Here is an 18,977-nt window from a genome sequence, read left to right as displayed (position 1 = left end):
CCAAGTGTAACGTAGGGTCAACATTTTGAATACTTGGGACACGTGTCTGGTTTTGGGTGGTGGGCGATGATTTCTACAGCGTAGATATCACATACCTTGTGGGGGTTCTAAACACATGACACCGTCTAACGTGGCACCATGTCGGCAACAACTAAGGAACTGTTTTTAAAATTAAGGGAAAGTGAATTTTAATGTAGAAAGAAACATTATCGATTTAAATTTGAAAACAAAATTTGTTTAAATAAAGTGGAGTTGCAATAGTTGTGAAATGAATTTCAAACCATTTTAAATCAATTTGAAAATAAAAGGATTTTAAGTTCTAGAAGTTATTTTACACTTCCTGTGTTCCTCCACACTTCTCTTTTCCCTTCATCTTCTCCCCTCTTTCTTTTTCTCTTTTATAACTTTTAGTATTACTTCACCCGCAACTAACTCAATTAAAATCGAAAAATTCAACCTATTTTAAGTGTACCTCATTGAATCTTAAAATTTAACCAAATTAAACTAAACTCAATTCAATCACTTTAAAATTGTATTTTCCAACAGAAGAGTGGACGGAAAATGGAGAATATATTAAAGAAGGCTCAATAGCATTCATATAGAAGCAGGACTAGGAAAAAAGTAACATAATAATAATAACTTTAAGAAGAAAAAGTCCCAAACTTGCAGTTAACTAACTGGCTGCAATAACAGAAGCCATACATGAATCACTAGAATCCTTGTAATGAATGCATCACTGGAAACGCATTAAAAGTTGTAATTAAAATATAAAGTACATACATTCTATGAATATCCAAATGCAAGAAACTTTGGGCAAGAAGCCGAGAAATCGCTTTCCATTCACTATTCACTAATGAAACTCAGTTGAACGAGCTACAAAATCTTGGAAATTATAGCTATAATTACCACAAAAAATCAAATACAATTTTGTCTACATCAGCTAACATACTTTATGGAGTGAGCAGTAAAATCCAATTAAATTGCAGAATTGACAATGTACACTTTCCTAAGTATGTCTATAGCAAGTGGGTAAAACTCTTCGCTTTTCAAGATTTTCGCCATGTCACTTTGCTTGGTCATCTTCAAAGAAAGGGGAAGAAATCAAAAGGGAAAAGGAAAAAATTGGCAAGACTAACTTTTCATCTTGCATTATAGATCTTTTCGGCTTCAGCCATTTTGTTCAAGGATGTGAATCCCAGTGCAGGGATATTTCTCATATCCGCCAAAAGACACCAAAAAGGGATCCGCAAGATCTTATTCCCATGGGTGGAAGAAAAAAATTCCACAGAATGTACAATAGCTGAAGTGAAATCCGTCCACCAACACTTATAATCAGCCACTCTAATCCCACCAAGCTGGTTACTTTATACCTGAGGAGAAGCCCTGTCTTGAAGGAAACCCACCAGGTTGTGTCCTATAAGGTTTCTCATTAGCAAAGCGTTTATCTGATGGCCCAGCACCAAGGATCCCGAGTGAGTTAGGATCAGTAATCCTGAGTCCATTACTTGCGGTCCTTTGAGGTGGCGGCTGACCCTGGAATTGATTATCACTTTCAGCTCTTCTTCTTCGTTTCCATGCCTCAGATTTCCCACTATTATCAACTGCTTCTGGCATTTGATAGGTACTCATATTTTTTAATCCTCTTTGCCTCTCCATGTGGACACGGAATGGATTTCCATTTCTGGTAAATGAAACAGATACCGACCCATTGCCGTGAGAGGGGCCAACCCCTGCCTCATCTTGCTCCTGTCTAAGTTTGGAATATATTTGATGAAGCCTTTCCCCTGAAAGATGGGAAAAAGTGGAGACATATTTCCACAGTCGCACAGTCATTCCTGTAAATAAGCAAACAAAATAAATCAATATGAAGTAGAGACTAGAGAATACTGAAAGTGATTAACCAAAATAAATGTTGACATATCCTCTTAAGAAATTGAGAGCCCTACAACAAAAACAAAAGAATTCCATACAAATAAACAAAGCAGAAACCTTCCCAAGTGGAATGAAAACTTACTATCTTGCTTATAGGGTTCCTCTTCATGTTCCAACACAATTTGATCTATCCTTCGCCCAAGAAGTTGCAAATAGTTGCGTATTTTTGAAAGCACCTGAGCAGGGGGGAATATAAACAGTGTAACCCATGAAAGAGAAAAGACAAATTACAAGGAAAGAAGCCAAAAGACATACCTTTTCCTTGGGAAGATTGGCACTAGTTTGCTGCAACCTGTGAAGACGTTTCAAAGTTTTCATTTCTTCAACCATTACATCTTGACACCATTCCATCCATTTCACCTCCTTGAACTGCTCATACACTTCCTCGTTGTCAGACATTTCACCCTCTTCCTTTACTATAGATTCAACCTTCTGGGGTTTTTGAAATCTATCCTTTCTTATTTGGACATTAACAGAACCTGATTTTTTCTTTTTCTCCTGCCCACGTACCAATGAAATGATATTATCTCTATCTTTCTTTGAAGGCTTCCGTCCAACTTTGCTATTGGCATTTTTCACACCAAGAACCGCAAGTTCCTATACAAGAAAAATCAAGTAACCATTGTAAGTGACAAATAGTGAGAATAAATTCAACAAATGAAGGGTCCCAGAATTAAAAAAGGTTTAGTACGAAGCAGATATCAAATTGCTGTAGGGGGATTTTAGCATGCGCAAGAAAAGGATGGGGGCATTACATCAAAATTCAAAATAATCTTCAATCACTGGAATACACGATCAATGTTAAAAAAGATGCCAACATACATCTCGGAACATGCCACAGAAATATGGACACCATGAAGGTAAGTCTAAAACAAAAATCAGAGCAGTGAAGGACAATCATTAGTGTGGAACTCGAAGTCCCATAGGAATTTAGGAAAAATAACAAATACAGCCAACAAAGTCATAAATATACTATTCACAACAGTCTGAGATTACACAATTGTTCAGTCACTTTACCTTCTCCCATAACCTTCTGTCAACTCAATATCTTATGCTACAAAGTAGCTTGTATGTTACCCTCAGTTCTAATTATGACCACCCAACTACTACTGTAACTTCTCCAACTCTTATTCTCTTCTTGCTAGTAAATACCTTGGTAATTGGGGATATAATAAGTGTGAAATTAAATACCAAAGTCATGAAGGGTAATTAACAAAGTATAGAAGAATAGGTAGCATTTAAAAACATAAAAAAAAAACAATGGAAAAAGAAGCTAAATAAAAGGAAGGGAGATCCCATAGTAGACTTGTAAATTGTAAATACAGAACAGAAGGGCATAATGAAATTAGAATTTAAGTAATTGCATACTTGCTCCAAAAGGGCATTAGCACGATCTTTTAAATTTGGAGCTCGTGGTAAGAAAGTTTCATGGTGTTGAAGTTCTACAGGTGCAATTTTTTTCGTGAGGCCAAGTCTTTCATCTAATCTTATCTTTTCCCAATTACCAAACCCATGGAAATATATTCCAATAAGCAATCTAGCATCATCAACTGTAAACAAGTAAAATAGAATTAGCAAAGCAGCAATTAAGTAAAAGGAATATATAACACATACTATATAAGAGGATAAACTTACTTTGATTCCATCCACAACCTTTGGACCAGTTTGATGGTTTGAGATATGACAGAACACGAAATTGTGCAATAGGATCTTCGTATCGATCAATGCGCTTTGCCAGAAGTTGAAGTTGTTGGACACGGGTAACTAGATCACTCGCCTTCACAGGGACACCAAAAAAATCCAGCAGAGGCCCCTAGATGCAATATTACATGTTAAAAGCTTTTAAAAGCTTCTAAGGAAACAAGACAACTAATATAACCATTGCAAGCCATATTCTAGGGAACTTAATGTTATACCAACCTTCACATCTAAATTTCCAAGTTCCACTGCCTCTGTACAGCCATCAATAAGAGCATTGAATAGTTCAATCTGTGCTCCAGTTGGAGCTGCACCAACAGCACCACCCACCTCGGCAGCAATTAAGTCAATTTGGCTCTCATTGCCATATTTCATAACCTGGTAAAGAAAATTGTTTACTACCAAATAAAATAACAAAATGAAGCATATACAAGACACATTGCACAAATAGAAAACACAAACTGACAAGGCATAATGCTAGAAAAGCCCAAAGAACAAATATAAAAAATAAGTTATACATGAACTCAAAAGAGAGGTCTACACACCCATTTACTATGAACTGACCCACAGTGAAGTACAAAAATTAACTTTATCCAACAAAAGGAGCAGGGAAGAAATCTTAGATGCTGACAAGGAGTAGATTACTCCCTACTTCAACACAAAATAAAATAAAAAAACATAAAAACATGTCATTTATGAAACAAAAAGCAAAATTCCATAAAGCAAACACTTTCCACGCTGCATAATATCCATTTTGAGCAAGCTTTAGTTCATAGTCAAGATATTTACACAATAGTGAAGAATGCAAAATATTAATTGCTTGAGTCACGTGGAAACAAATTATAATTTGATATTAAATTGTAATTGTAATTGGTAACAAAACAAACTAATAGAATCAGTTATAAATTCGGTGTCACCTCAAGCTCATAGCTTCATTAGTACATGTATAAGCAAAAAATTTAGCCTATCCAATAGGCTAAGTACTATATGAAGGAATGCTTAGAAAGTTTCCGGTATAGAAAGATAACATTGAAAATCATCAAAAGTAATAATAGAATCTTACTGAACGCGAAAAACGAAGTGCGTCTCTTTTAGATAAATTCCCATATGACCAATTTCTCACTTGAACACATGCTCCTTCAATCATTGGTACAGCAGGAGCAGAATACTCTGCTTTCCGCCGTTTCTGAACTCGTTCAGGTGGTTCAGGTTCCTTCTTTTTTCTTTTATTAGTTCTTTCGGATGGATCAACTTCTGCATAGCTTTTAATATTTCTAGCAGAACGAGGAGCAAGAGCTTCCTGAAAGAACCAAAATAAAACAGGTAAAGCACCAACTAAAACAGACATCACATAAACATAATTCTTAGAAACCCAAAAACAATAGAGAAAATTATTTAAGAATGTGTCTACAAAAGTACAGGTTCAAACCTCTGCTTGGAACACAGAATCCGGCTTTATCCATCGGCTCCAGAAACTCCCATCATCTTCATCATTGCAAAAATTGGCAACCTACAGTTTGAAAGGTAAAGAGAAAATACTTAGCAGTCCCTCATCAAATCCAAAACAATATATCCTTCCCAACCAAACAAATAAAAATAACATTATCAAAAATGGATTAAAAACGGAAACAACAAAATTAATGGTAATGTGCACAATCTTACCTTAAAGGCACTTAATAACTCATTTCCCTGTTCCCCATCAGGTTCTTTCTCTTCCACCTTCTCTGCTCTTTCAAGAATTTCATCTATATCCATACTTAAGAGTCGTTTCTTGCTCTCTTCATCATTTCTTTCTTCCTTAAAAAGCTCCTCAGCTCCAAATCGTAAGATTGCAGACAGCTCATTCTGTCATTTCAGAAGCAAATTATTGGTATAGTAATTGTGTAATTAAATAAAAATAGTCAAGTCTGCGGAACATTAATTGATTCAACACAGTCCACAAAATACAAAATAGAAGACATCACCTCAGTAGATTGGTGTTTTAGTATCTACAAATACATGATATAGTGCGATGAAGTAAACTAATGAGTATACACTTTTACAAAACATCCTTACTTTGTCAAAATAACTTCCTCCTTTTTTGGCTTCTTTCTTCTCCAGTCTACCCTCTGCATTTAATTTTTGAATCACCAAGTGATCCAGAACCTATGGAACACATTCACATGAAAAATGACATAAAATTATTGGCCTCAAGCCAAGTCAAGAAGCAATTAAATGTCTATTAGGAACATTATATAATATATACACATATAACATACATAAAAACAGCCACTGGAAATCCAGTGACTTTTAACATACCATTTTCTTCTTAGCACGTTCCAGAATATCTTCCTCAACACTTTTACTTGTCACAAATCTATATATGTTAACAACTTCTTGTTGCCCAATTCTATGAGCTCTACTCATTGCCTAGAAAACATAGAATAGAAGTAACAGTAAGTACCAAATATTTTGTTGATTAATAATAAAATTAAATCAGCTGAATACCTGCAGGTCATTTTGAGGATTCCAATCAGAATCAAATATTATAACAGTGTCTGCTGTGGCAAGGTTTATACCCAAACCTCCTGCCCGTGTTGAAAGAAGGAAGCAAAAATCATCACTACCAGGTGCATTGAAATGATCCATTGCCTGCTGTCGCAGCTCAGCTTTTGTACTGCCATCAAGCCTCTGAAATTGAAATCCTCGAAGTGACATATATTCTCCCAGTATATCCAACATTCTAACCATCTGCAATACACCTCTGATAAGTTAGTATATCATAAACTAATCCATAAAACATATTACATTTTATCAAAAAAAAAAACCACTAGGATGCTTACACATGCAACATCAATAGTTAGAAGCTATTTATGATCTTAATATCCACCTGTTTATGAACTTTGTACAACAAGCACAGTCCTAAATCAATAGTGAAAGATTTAAGACTTCAAACAGATCAGCAATCATCTTTGTTCACCAGAAATCAGTAAAGATCAATCTGCATTTTCATGAGCAGTGAATCTATCCTAATCAATTAAATGAATTTTTGGTTTCAGTTCATAGATTCTTGAGGGATTTGAGGTCTTAAAAGGGAAATATTGATCAAATGTTTTTCCTGTTTTCTTTAATTATTATAAAAAATTACTGGGCTGTTTCAGAATGTTTTCCGTACTTCTAATCAATCTTCATTTCAAAGAATCCATACTTTATTAAACAATAAGAAAATCCTACACATGTTCAAGCCAAGCCTGACCATATTTAATGCGTATCTGGTGACTGGGAAGAATCATAAAATGTATTATTACTTCTTTTTAATAAGTTGGGGAGTTGGGGTTGTTGAAAATTGAAATATGTCTATGATAACAATACCAGCTAAATGAGCATGCCAAAAACTGAGTTTAACATGATCTAGTCTAGTCTACTAAATTTCATAAATTTAAGTGAATAATATTTAAAATAACTAAAGAACATATCACGTTTAGGTGAATAATATTTAAACCAACCAAAAAGTAAACTTCAATTTTTAAAGGCTACAGGTAACCCTAAACAGAAACATGTAGAAGGACAAGTCAAAACAAGAAACACTACTCAAGAAAAGTATGATAAAATTTTGTTGAGCTAAAAGCCTCCAACTATACTAAGAAGCACATCCAGTAAATCAATTTTACTTTTCAACCACAAACCTGAGAGAAAATCAATACACGATGCTTGGTTTCATGCAATCGAACAAGAAGCTTATCAAGTATGACAAGCTTGCCGCTGCTAAAAACAATTCTCTCTAGTTTACTGTTATCACTACTCCCTGAGTCCCCACCATAGCCATGATCAGCACTTTCAAACAAGAACGGATGGTTGCAGCACTTCTTTAATTCCACCACAATATTTAGAAGAGAAACCTGAAATTTTGCACACAAAAAATTAGTGATCATCTTTTAAAATAAAATTGAAAAGGATATAGAAATATACATTATGAAATCAAACTTCACAAAATTGTCAGTCCAAGCAATATTAAACAGATGCAACATCTATTAATATATTCTCCCTCTAATTTAAGAACACGCCAAATTGAAAAGAAATGTAGCTCAGCTTCATGACATGCACATAAATTTACCATATAATGTATTTTTCTTTTAAATAAAAAATAATTAAATCTTAAATACCTACAACAAACCACACTATCTCTAGCTTAATTTTAACAAACAAAGAAGTTTGCATGGTTGGAAGAAACCATGCATCATAGCCAAGTATTGGCATTTCTTATTTAAATAATCATGATGAAGAAAGCTTGCAATCCATTTATTTATGAAAAATGATTGTTAGGAAAACAGAATAGAAACTTAACCTGATTCCCCCGAACTCCTTTGTTCAAATTGTGAAAATTACGTTCCAAAATCCACTTATAATACCTACATGATGGAATACATCAACAGGAATTAAGAAAGTGAACTTACAATAACAGCATTTTTTCAAAACAAACATATTTCAGAACTTAAAATTGCACTTACTGTTTCTGAAGAGGAGACATTTCAACCCGAAGTATACGCTCAATTTTAGGGGGCAATGATTTCTCCACATCTTTGATAACTCTTCGAAGTATGTGAGGTCTCAATTCTGTATGAAGATTTGCAAGCTAACAAAAAATAATTTATGCACTTCAACTTACAGTTCGGTAAAAAGGAAAATCAATTAGCAGAGAAAAAAGTAGAGGGTACCAATGACAACTTATACCTCATTTTCATTAAAAGAACTCAGATTCTTATAATTTTGAACAAATTCATCCTTGCTCCTGAACTTGTCAGGGTCAAGGAAATGAAGCAAGGCCCTACAAAACAAGGGGGGATGGGGTAGGGGGAATTGTCAAACAAACCAGGAAAATCAAAGCAAACAAAATAACAGACAACACACATAACTTAAATAGAAATCAATTTAGTGGACATGTGATGCAGAGATCAAGGAATTCTATCAACATGTGATAAGAAACAATCAATCAGGGGAGTCTCCCAAAAAAAATATGTATTTGTGAGAATGCATATACAAACTAATTATCCGTTAATGATTGACAAAAAACAAGACAAGAAGCACCATTAACACAGGAGGAATGTCATGTTGTGTGCTTTTAAATGGTATATACATATCATTTACTAGGTCATGCATCGAGCAGGTTAAGTATATCCTTATAAGAATTTACTGGGCACCTTCACCAATAGATAAGAGGAATCTTCAACGATACAATTTATTAATACTTGTCCATGCAATAATATTAAGAAATTCAACATATCCACAAAAGATGTAAGTTTACGTTTTGACAAGTCAAATATGAAAGGAAAATGTTAATGATACCATAGTTCTTCCACACTGTTCTGTAGAGGAGTACCAGTGATAAGCAACTTGTTCTTGGTGCTAAATTCCTAAAAGATTAGCACAAAAACAAACCATAAAAATTAAAACTCTATCATAAATAATTGCACAAAAAATAAATTAAGAGAAATGTTACATACTGAAAGTGTCGTATACAACTGTGCCTCACTATTTTTTAGCCTATGAGCCTCATCCACCATCAGGTAACTCCATTTGATCTTGGACAGAAAAGCCTTATCCTTCAAAACTACTTCATATGTCGTCAAAAGTGCATTGAATTTTAATGGCTTCCCTGGTCTTTTTTCATTATAAAATTCATACTGTTGACAAACCTGTCAAAAAATGTAAAACGGGAAAAAAATCATATGTAAAATAAAGAAATAAAATTAAAAGCTTACAGGTAGTTTACCATACAGAACTATTTGAGTCTAGGCTTTTTAAAACAGGTAATTTAAATTGAAAGAAAACTATCAAAACCACACCCACTAAGCATTCAGCTTAGCAAGAAACAACCGAGCAAAACAAAAGACAAGTGAACATCCATAATAAAGCAAAAAAAAAAGTGATTAAATGTTGGGATGAAAAAAATTGAATCATGGAAGACTTAACAAAATTCATAAATCATAAAGAAGTAATTAAAAACATTTGACAGCTTTAGGAAAATCACAACCATTAATTGCTCATGATTAAACTTAAAGATCCTATTCTTAAAGAAACAAGTTGTGATTTCAATATATGCAAGACAGAATATAATGTGCCTAACAAAAATTAAAAAAATTGCATCTCCTGAACAAAGTTAACAGTGAACATGTACCTAAAAAAATGAAAAGGAGCATGGGAAAAACTTTTAGATCCATCAAGAGGAAAGGTGGTTTAACATAAAAAAAACAGTTATATGAATGAAAAACAAAGAAATAGAGTCACGATCACAGTTGCCAGCAACTCATAATGATCACAATAACAAAAGATGGACAAAAGGGCAAGGGCAGGCAACCATGAAATAATGTCCATCTTCCAAACCTAGGCAGTCAATAGTGATCATAGTGACAATATAGCAAGGCAGAGACATCATTGAGTCACTTTGAAATCATGGCCATGGTCTCCCATTAGCATAGTGGAGTGGCACAATCACACTTCTGGAAGGGTTTAGGGTTCACAATCTGCAATTTGGTGGAAACCCCAAAAATTCCCTTGCTATTTAATTGTTAGTGAGGGTAATTTTGGATTTTACAGTTTTTATATTTTGGTTTTAATTAGCTTGTGAGGCTCTCTCCCCACACAACACAATCACAACTTCTCTTCTGCCCTAACTGCCCAACCAACAATTCCACCTTGTTCCCTTCTTCACCATGATCTTCATTTTCCAGCAACCAGCCCAATTCACATTTTTTTCTTATCTTGTTCTGATCCTTCACTTCTCCTTTATTCTGAAAATGAAGTCTGACCCTTTATAGCTTATACTTTATATTCCACTTTCTTTGATCGTTTGCCCTATTCTGTTTCCTTCCTCCCTTTTCTCCTTCATCATTTGCTGCCACAATATTAATTTTTTATTTTGCGCTTTTATATTATGCCTAGCAGAATCATGGCTCCACAAAATCTTTGTTTCCGTGTCATTACACTTTATATCTGTTCAAGTACTGAGTTATTATTATTAATGGTGACTAGCACATGTGTTGAGTTATTAACTAAAAAATATTAGAACAGCAGTCATCCCGCTATCCCACTTACAGGGTAGGCCACTCACTCCATTACCAGGAATTATAACTATGTTTCAAACTAGAACTAGTCACACACTCTACCACTATAAAAGCATCACAGCAAAACAAGCAAATAACATAGAACAAATAAATTTCAGTTAAAGCTTTCCACAGTACAAACCCAAGCAAAACTAACCCCCCTACATGCTTTACTAATTCATTTATTCACCTAATTTTATTGTAAAATACATGACCTTGAAAAATAGTGAAGAACCATGCTACCATAAGCAGAAAAAAACCATAGATATGTTGGATATACAAGTTGAGTTAACATCTTAAGTATTGATGTAGTAACTAATTAGGGACTACATCCTGCATTTATCTCACTCAGCATACATATCTGCAATCTAGTAAGACAAGCTGCTGAAAATGTACCACATATCAGACAGATTCTATAACTTCATTTTCAAATGAACCAATGTGCCTCACCTCTCGACTAGCACGAGTACCAACATATATGATAATATTCATATCAGGAAGCCACTTCCTGAATTCTTTGGCCCAATTTGATAAAGTGGAGAGTGGAACAACTACAAGAAAAGGACCATGGATTTGCTGGGCATTCTGTGTAAGGAACAAAAAAACATGTATTATTAAATTGCAAAGGCAATTGTAATCAAATATACAACTGATACAACACCTGTAAAAAACCAAGCATTGATACTGACTGAACAGTTTTCCCGAGGCCCATTTCATCAGCTAAAATGACATTTGTATCATTTCTCCAACTGCAAAATGCAAGACACAGATTTAGAACATCAAAAATTTAAAAACAAAATCCTCACAACCATATACAAGCATGCATACCTGTTAACAAGAAAATTCAGACCCTCAAGTTGATAATCACGAAGCTTTCCACCCTTCAACCACTCAGGTTGTTCCTCAAGCTTTCGCAAACTTGCTAAGCATCACAACCAAATACTAAAATCAGAATTTGCGTACATAATATAGCATATGATATTCTGTAAATGAAATAATGAACAAAAATTCATACATGGTATTGAAATAATCAAAGAACGAATAAAAGGAAATAGGCCTCAGAAGTCAGGAAATACAAACAAAAAACTCCCTTTAATCAACTTTCTCAGATTTAAGCCTAAGTAGTGATAAAGTGCAACATTAGAAAGACATGTCAAAGTTAATTGTAAATAATCTTCTGACATATTATTAAAAAATAGACACACCATATTAGTTTTGCCCAGAAACAGAAAAAAAAAATGAAAAAAAAAATTAAAATTAAATCCCCTAAGCAAATATAATACACAATGTTAAAATTACATATTGAATATATGTAAAACAAATGGTGACACAAAAAAGTAAAAAAAATTAGACCTATATGTTAAAGGTTTTCCTGACTAAACAGTTTATCTTAACGTAACCAAGTAAAAAATGAGGTTTTGCATATTTAAAATTATGTTAATAATCGTATAAGTAAAAAAAAGCAATAAAGTAATAATTAACCATGTCCCAGCGTACTCCTATGTTTAATAGAGAAGACGTGCTATCAAACAGAATTGAGTATAAACCAAGACTGAGAAGTACCTAGTGTTAGATATGACAAAAACTGTAAATCAGTGGACAAATTATATACGACACAATTGGTAAAATTGTTCCAAATTCTGTAGGTCTTTTGTTTTGCAATTTAAATTATATATGCCTAGAACTTAGAAAATAATGGTGGATAAATGACAATAACATAAATCTACCACACCAGCAACCATGTCAAGTGCATAAACAGAATTTGTAAAATATTTTTGGTTCTATTGAATCCACCAACCTTTACTTTTCTTACGCTGAGAATCTACCATCTTTCCTTGAACTGCCGCCATAGCAGCCTCACGAGCCTGTTCAAATATGCCAGAACAAAAAGTTTATAGTAAGAGAAACAAATAGTATCCAAATTATCATATATAGTAATGTATATAAATCTTATTATTCACGTGCATGCATTGCCCACCACTAATAAACATAAATACAACAACGAAGCCTAGACCTATTTCTAGTGGGTACAGATGGAAAAATCCCAAGGCTACAAGTTTAAAACTCAAGTATATCCTATTTTTGTAAATCAATCATGTTCTAGGATCCACTTTGTATCATACTTATACAGTCATACTCACGTTTAACAAAATCTCTCTCTCTCTCTTTGGCCACGCCATCTTAATTTGCACAAGCCCAAAAACAAGACAGATAGTTGCATAATAACTTCTACAAGAAGAATGACTAAACCCAAAAAATGAAATTTTTCAAAACTGAAATGATAACGAGAATAGAGTAAAAAAGAGACCTACCTTATACTCGTCAATAGCATGTTGGGCAAAAGCAATATCAATGTCCTTTTCCCTAGTACATTAAGAGTGACAATTTACATAGTATCAATAAATGAATAGGAGTCTAATAACAGTGAAAACTAATGTCATACTTGTCAAATAAGGATCTAAGAGTTTAAAAGAGTGTACAACAATTCATAGAGATCATTCCACCCTGCTTCTAACATGAAGCCAAACAATTCATAGAAATCAATAAAAAATAAAGTAAACCATAATTTTTTAGAGTAATGTACCAAGTCGCTTCAGCATAAGATAGTCCTTGCCACTTGACCAAGTATTCTGGAATAACATTGCTAGAATTATCTTTGCTGATTCTATCTGCAATTATCCTTTCCACCTAAAAATACGATAACAATCCAATTAACAATACAACATACAGCCAAGAACAAAGTAATGAAAATATTGGAATGCATGAAAGCAAACCTGACTGTTCTGTTTGATAATATCTAAATCCATCTCCTTACTAACATCATTGACCTCAATCTGCATAAAGGGACAAGAAATTATTAATAAACAAAAATAATATCAATTGTCCTTAGCAGATAAATCATTTCCTCCAAAATAAATTTCCAGTTCTGCAGTATTTATATCCTGCAGCCTATTAAATGATTCAGCACATCTAAATTGACTTGCTGAACTAAAATATTTACCTCCTCTCTTGAAATTGTCCTTCTGTACCTCATGTCTTCCATTATTTTCTTTGTATAATTCAAAACCTTCTTAAAACCACTGAGCTGCAATCTCACATAGACAGAATGTATTACATTTCAGCCAGATAGAAATTAAAAAAAAAGTCAAAACCATGTGGAAGATTAAAATAACCAAACAATAGGAAGCAGGATTGTTATGATAAAAAAACAGACATACAAAAAGACAATAATGACAGCATAACTCTTATAATTCATAATAAACAATAAGAATAAATATCATACGTTTTGCAGCTCAGCAAAAGACTTCCACTGACAGTGCAAATGTGATTGCCCTTTCCATTTTATCAAAAATTCCATCTCATTCCAATCAATTTCTGAATCAAACAAGTGACTCATTAAAACAGGCTCTGTTGAACGATTATTCCTTTCCGCATCTTCAGCTGTGCCCTTTGGTTGATGCCAAAGCACCTTTTCAATGGAGTCACTATCATCCTCGTCAATTTCTTCCTGAAGAACACAAAGAATGACATCAGTAAAAATACTTTAAGCACATGTTAAGCCAATAGGAGGTATCATAATAACAAAACTAAATAAAATCTCATACTCCCCAAAAGTAAGCCTTTCCAGTATAAATATAAATTTTATTAGATTATGAAATCCTCATTTCTAGATTAAATCACACTGATCCAAGATATTTCTATTCTGTACTCAAACAAAACTATTATCCTTGCAGAGGATAGGTTGGAGAAATCTCAAAAATATCAAAACAAATGCCACTGAAGTTACCATCTTGTCTCTTGGGAATAAACTCTGTCAAGCAATCAGCAAACCTCATACTTGAGGTCTCTCCACCACCACCACACCAAATGTAAAGAGTAATACAGCTGACACAAATTACAAACATACACCAATGATCTTCCAGCAAGTAAGTAGTTGTATACCACTCTGTTTAAACAAAATATCCAAATTCATAAGCTTTCTTCAAGCCAGTATCCATTCTCTGATTCCCCACTTAGAAATATCACTTCCTTACCTCTATCCTTAAAATTCTCAATTATTCTGAATGACAAATTAAAACAAGCCTTGCTTTTGCACCAATTCTCCTTAGTAAAACACCCTACAAATTTAATAATCCTACCACTTATGCACAATATTTTATGCTAAAAATAATGAAAATTAAAAGAAACAAAAAAATAACAGATATATTCATAATATCAGTTCATCACACCATATAATTCCATCTTGTAACTTTTTCTACATCACACTGAAACTGAAACAGAGGAATACAAATACAATATTTCTGATTTCAAGGGCATTCAGTTAGACCTTCAACTTCCTAGAAAACATATTAATCTGAACTAGAAATCATGCAATGCCACATCCACCCGCCCCCAAAAATGATAAAACAAACATCTTAGCATGGCAAGATACCAATTACAGATATGAAAATTATTGGGATAACTTTGTCATAGTCGTTTATGTATCCTTTTGGAGCCAACCTCACCTAGTGAATGAGGCTTTGTTGTTGATCTTTCCTAATTTGGAAAAGTTTTATTTGGTTAGGTTCAAAATGAGGAAGGTTAAAAGTAGGAAAAAATTCTGCAGCACTGTACAGGATATGCAACCCATTCATGTACAGCTGTACACTTGCAACTTTAGTGGTGTTTCACTACTTTGCAGCTTAATTTCATTTAGGATTATGTTTTTGGCTCCTCTATAGATTACTCAGATCTACCAATGGTTGTTTCAATGGAGCTATGACTTCCATGTCTTTTTTCCAATAAATCTACTTTTGTCATCAAATACATTTAAAACATATCCTTGTTAGACAAATCCACAACTTCCTAAGAATATGCTGCCAAAATTATTTACTCAAATAAGAAAAGATGTGTCTAATCAGTAGTCATTTACTATGCAAGTAAAACAGCCTTTGGAATCCACATTATTTGAAGTGACATGATTATTTTGAGTCTTACATATGTGAGAATCAACATTCAACATCTACGGAATTCTAGTAGATAAATAAACCCCAAGACATTTACACCGAACTACAGACACCCAAAGAGAAGGAGGTAGAAATCATGCTCAGTTGTGTATAGTTAAGGTTGTACCTTTTGGGACTTCTTCTTTTTTCCTTCATCAACTTCTTCACTTTCTTCACTTTCCACATATGATACCTTCCTAACAGTCCTACTAGAAGTGCGAACTTCATTGCTGCGCATAGAAAAACCTATAGCCGAAGAAGAACGACCATTATTTTTGCGAACATGAACACTTCGCTTTTTTGAGCTTTTGAAATCCTCATCACTGTCATTGTCAGAATCCTCCGTTGTTGACTCATTGTCCTCAAAAGATGATTTAACTCTTCTTTGCCGACCAGATGCAGCATACACTTTGCGATCTCTGGTAGATTTCATGTTTTGTCCAATCTTACCTCGTTGCCTTCCTTTAGGCCGTTTAGCATAGAAAGTTTCATCATCATCTGAGACAACTATATTTTCATCACTGTCATCATCTTCATCAGAGCCTTCACCTTCCCAATCTTTATCCTGTAACAACAGTTAATCAATTTGATTTTCAAAAACATCCACCAGAATATTTACTTCAAAACTAACAGTAAAGAAAGAGTTAGCTTCTAACGGACTTATGCAACCCCTTACTATTTAAATTGCAACACAAGCACACATAATTACCTTATTTCCAGCATGACCAGTTGTGGCAGGCTCAAAGTCTGCATCATCAGGATCATCTTCTGCACGATGTTTATAACATTAGAAAATCACAGAAGTTCATCAATAATTATACCTAGATAACAAGGGCCAGAAATTGGCTAATCTAAAAACGATATTCCACACTGAAGAGAAGGTTTAACATACCATCTGCTTCATCCTCTTCTTCATAATCAGCATCATCACCATCATTATCATTATCTCCGTCGTCGTCATCTTCTTCGGCATCATCTGAAAACCTCGAATTCCTGTGCAAAGTTCTATTTGCGGTGGTTGACATCCTTTGTGGCCATGAATTCGATTCAGAAGGCTTTTTTATACCACCGTAATGTATTGAATCACTTTGCTCTTCCCCATCCTGCTCATAATACTCATCCGACAACATTTCTTCAGCGGGAACATCAGAGAGACCTCTTGGACCTTTTCCTTCCTCCTTTTGCCCATCATCATCATCCGAGTCTAATCTTCCTGCTCTTCCATCCAATGAATTATCTTCAGACCCATCTGCATTTCTATAATCTGATCCACTTTTTGACTCCTGCCCAGATTCAGAACCATTTTGAGGGCCCATTTGCCCGCAGTCCTTCCAAAAACTTGAACCCCACCTTCCCATCCTAGCTGTTTTATTACCAGCAGTCTGCAAGGTTGATTCTTTCACAGCATCTCCATCATCGGCTGTTGCCTCAGTTTGCAGTCTACCAGAACCAACTGGTTCGCCATCACTCTCATACTGTGCCTCCATGTTCATATCAAATTCTTTCTCGCTAGAAGTTGCATCAGTACATTCATTACCTACTGATCTATGAGTTCTATTTGCATTCTGTCCTTGGCTTTTATCTTCCATGACGCCATGTGATACTGTATCATTTGAAAAGTTCCTGAAGAAAGCCATCCTATAACATATGACTAACCTACAATTATCTTTACTCCAGTCTCCACACTGTAAGTGTGATTAATCATAATAAAAAAATATCACGTGCTCCTTCAGTTATCTTCTGACTCCTCAAAACCTGAACAACAGAGAGAGTAATTTATGGTCAGAAGGATCCTAATGATGGTCGGCGTATGCCACTTATCACACGTTGATAATGTAAGTTAAATTAAATAACAAAATAGAAAACCCGTATTACAACAATCCAGATAAAAAGGACGTAGAGGAAAATAATAGCACCAGTTTACATCTTCTGCAAGACTTTTACAAATACATACTGATATAACCACCAAGCATGCTTAGCTCTCAGTAGTCAAGTAAGCAGGTTCAGGCGTTCAACCAGTGGTAACTCCATAGAGTTGCAATTCCTTCACAGACCACTGGTTAATTAGTGAGTTAAATTTCACATGTTAATAGTTTCCACACATTCCCTAGCAATCAAGTAATGGGCAAATTGAAATGAAAAAAGAAAAGCTCGTTTCAGGTTGAATTCAAGTGGAACTTGACCCAGGTGAGGTAAATTCGATTTATACTTCAAGTTTTAGGTTAAAAACAGTCCTATATGCATTATACTAAGTTCGCAGACGAACCACATTGATCAAGGAGTGAAAGCACTGCTTCAAAACAAGTGTCTAGTGTAACGGTCAAAACAGAATACCGTTAAGACTCCTGTTTCACCAAAATCGAATTTCAACACCGTTCAATGCACAAAATGATCATCACCGAATCAAAAACAAGTTAATCTCCGAAAAGCAAGGGCATAACCGAATCGAAAGGGAGAAAGCAACGGATCGAGAAGCAAACTCGACGAAGCTCGTCGCTAAAACCCTTAAGGCTTGGAGAACACGACCTCGCAAACAAAAAAACGACCTAAATCCGAAATCGGAACCCTTATTCCGAAACCCAATCACTACGCAATGAGCAAATCCATGCGTCGATGATGCAAGCAAGAGCAAGCGACTTTCACCTTTCCTCGTTGTAGAGCGGGAGGGAGTTCCGGCAATTTGGTTCGAGCGGAAGGAACCGCGACGAGCGACGGTGCGCTGGTTAATAATCGTGCGCACTTCTCCTCCGACAAGGACTCGCCGGAAACGGAATCGCCGGCTTCGAATATCAAAGGAAAAGAAACAAACGAAAAAGAACAAGACAATCGGTTGGTGTTGGAGGAATCGCGGCAGAGCGAGATTCGAATGATGGAGCGGCGGCGGAGAGATTCCCCGGGGGCGGCTTCGGCGGCGGGTGGTAACTTCCGATTTAGAGAGTAAAACGACAAACCGATTGGGATTAAACGACGATGGTGTGCAGATGAAAGGAGAGAGAGAGAGTCTTTTTGTTAGCCCTTTTTTTTCCTCTACGAGAGAGACACACGGAGAAAAGAAAAGGATATATTAATAATAATGTGAGGGGGGAAATTGTAAAACGTTTTATTATTTATTTATTTTTTTATTTTTAATTTGACATCATGGCATTCGGCCAATCAGATTACTCCATCTGTCAATGACATTGCTTAGTGATTGAATGGAACCGTAAATCACCATATACTAATTACTTAAAATTAATATTTACACTTTCTTATTCCCGTAATTGTTCCTTTTTATTTTTATTTA

The 18,977-nt window shown here is 34.8% G+C and overlaps 1 protein-coding gene across 1 annotated transcript; it reads right to left on the bottom strand.

Annotated features, from left to right (window-relative positions):
* Window positions 1–808: 808 nt before the first annotated feature.
* On the bottom strand, window positions 809–18,738 carry LOC137827085 (protein CHROMATIN REMODELING 5). Its single transcript, XM_068633297.1, has 31 exons — window positions 18,338–18,738; window positions 16,587–17,449; window positions 16,404–16,462; window positions 15,822–16,259; window positions 13,993–14,217; window positions 13,711–13,794; window positions 13,484–13,543; window positions 13,294–13,397; window positions 13,022–13,073; window positions 12,508–12,574; window positions 11,538–11,631; window positions 11,371–11,458; window positions 11,160–11,294; window positions 9,111–9,302; window positions 8,953–9,020; window positions 8,341–8,434; window positions 8,118–8,242; window positions 7,955–8,018; window positions 7,296–7,508; window positions 6,118–6,360; window positions 5,929–6,039; window positions 5,686–5,775; window positions 5,293–5,475; window positions 5,060–5,140; window positions 4,694–4,930; window positions 3,853–4,008; window positions 3,568–3,745; window positions 3,301–3,482; window positions 2,188–2,529; window positions 2,015–2,108; window positions 809–1,835 (listed from the first exon to the last, which is right to left on the bottom strand). Exons 2-31 carry the CDS (start codon window positions 17,329–17,331, stop codon window positions 1,360–1,362), a joined length of 5,280 nt encoding a protein of 1,759 aa, XP_068489398.1. The 5' UTR covers window positions 17,332–17,449; window positions 18,338–18,738; the 3' UTR covers window positions 809–1,359.
* Window positions 18,739–18,977: the final 239 nt, after the last annotated feature.

Source organism: Phaseolus vulgaris, chromosome 8 (genome assembly GCF_000499845.2).
Source record: "Phaseolus vulgaris cultivar G19833 chromosome 8, P. vulgaris v2.0, whole genome shotgun sequence".
Lineage (NCBI taxonomy): Eukaryota > Viridiplantae > Streptophyta > Magnoliopsida > Fabales > Fabaceae > Phaseolus > Phaseolus vulgaris.
The sequence above is the reverse complement of the archived record's forward strand: the minus strand, read 5'-3'. Positions and strand labels throughout refer to the sequence as shown.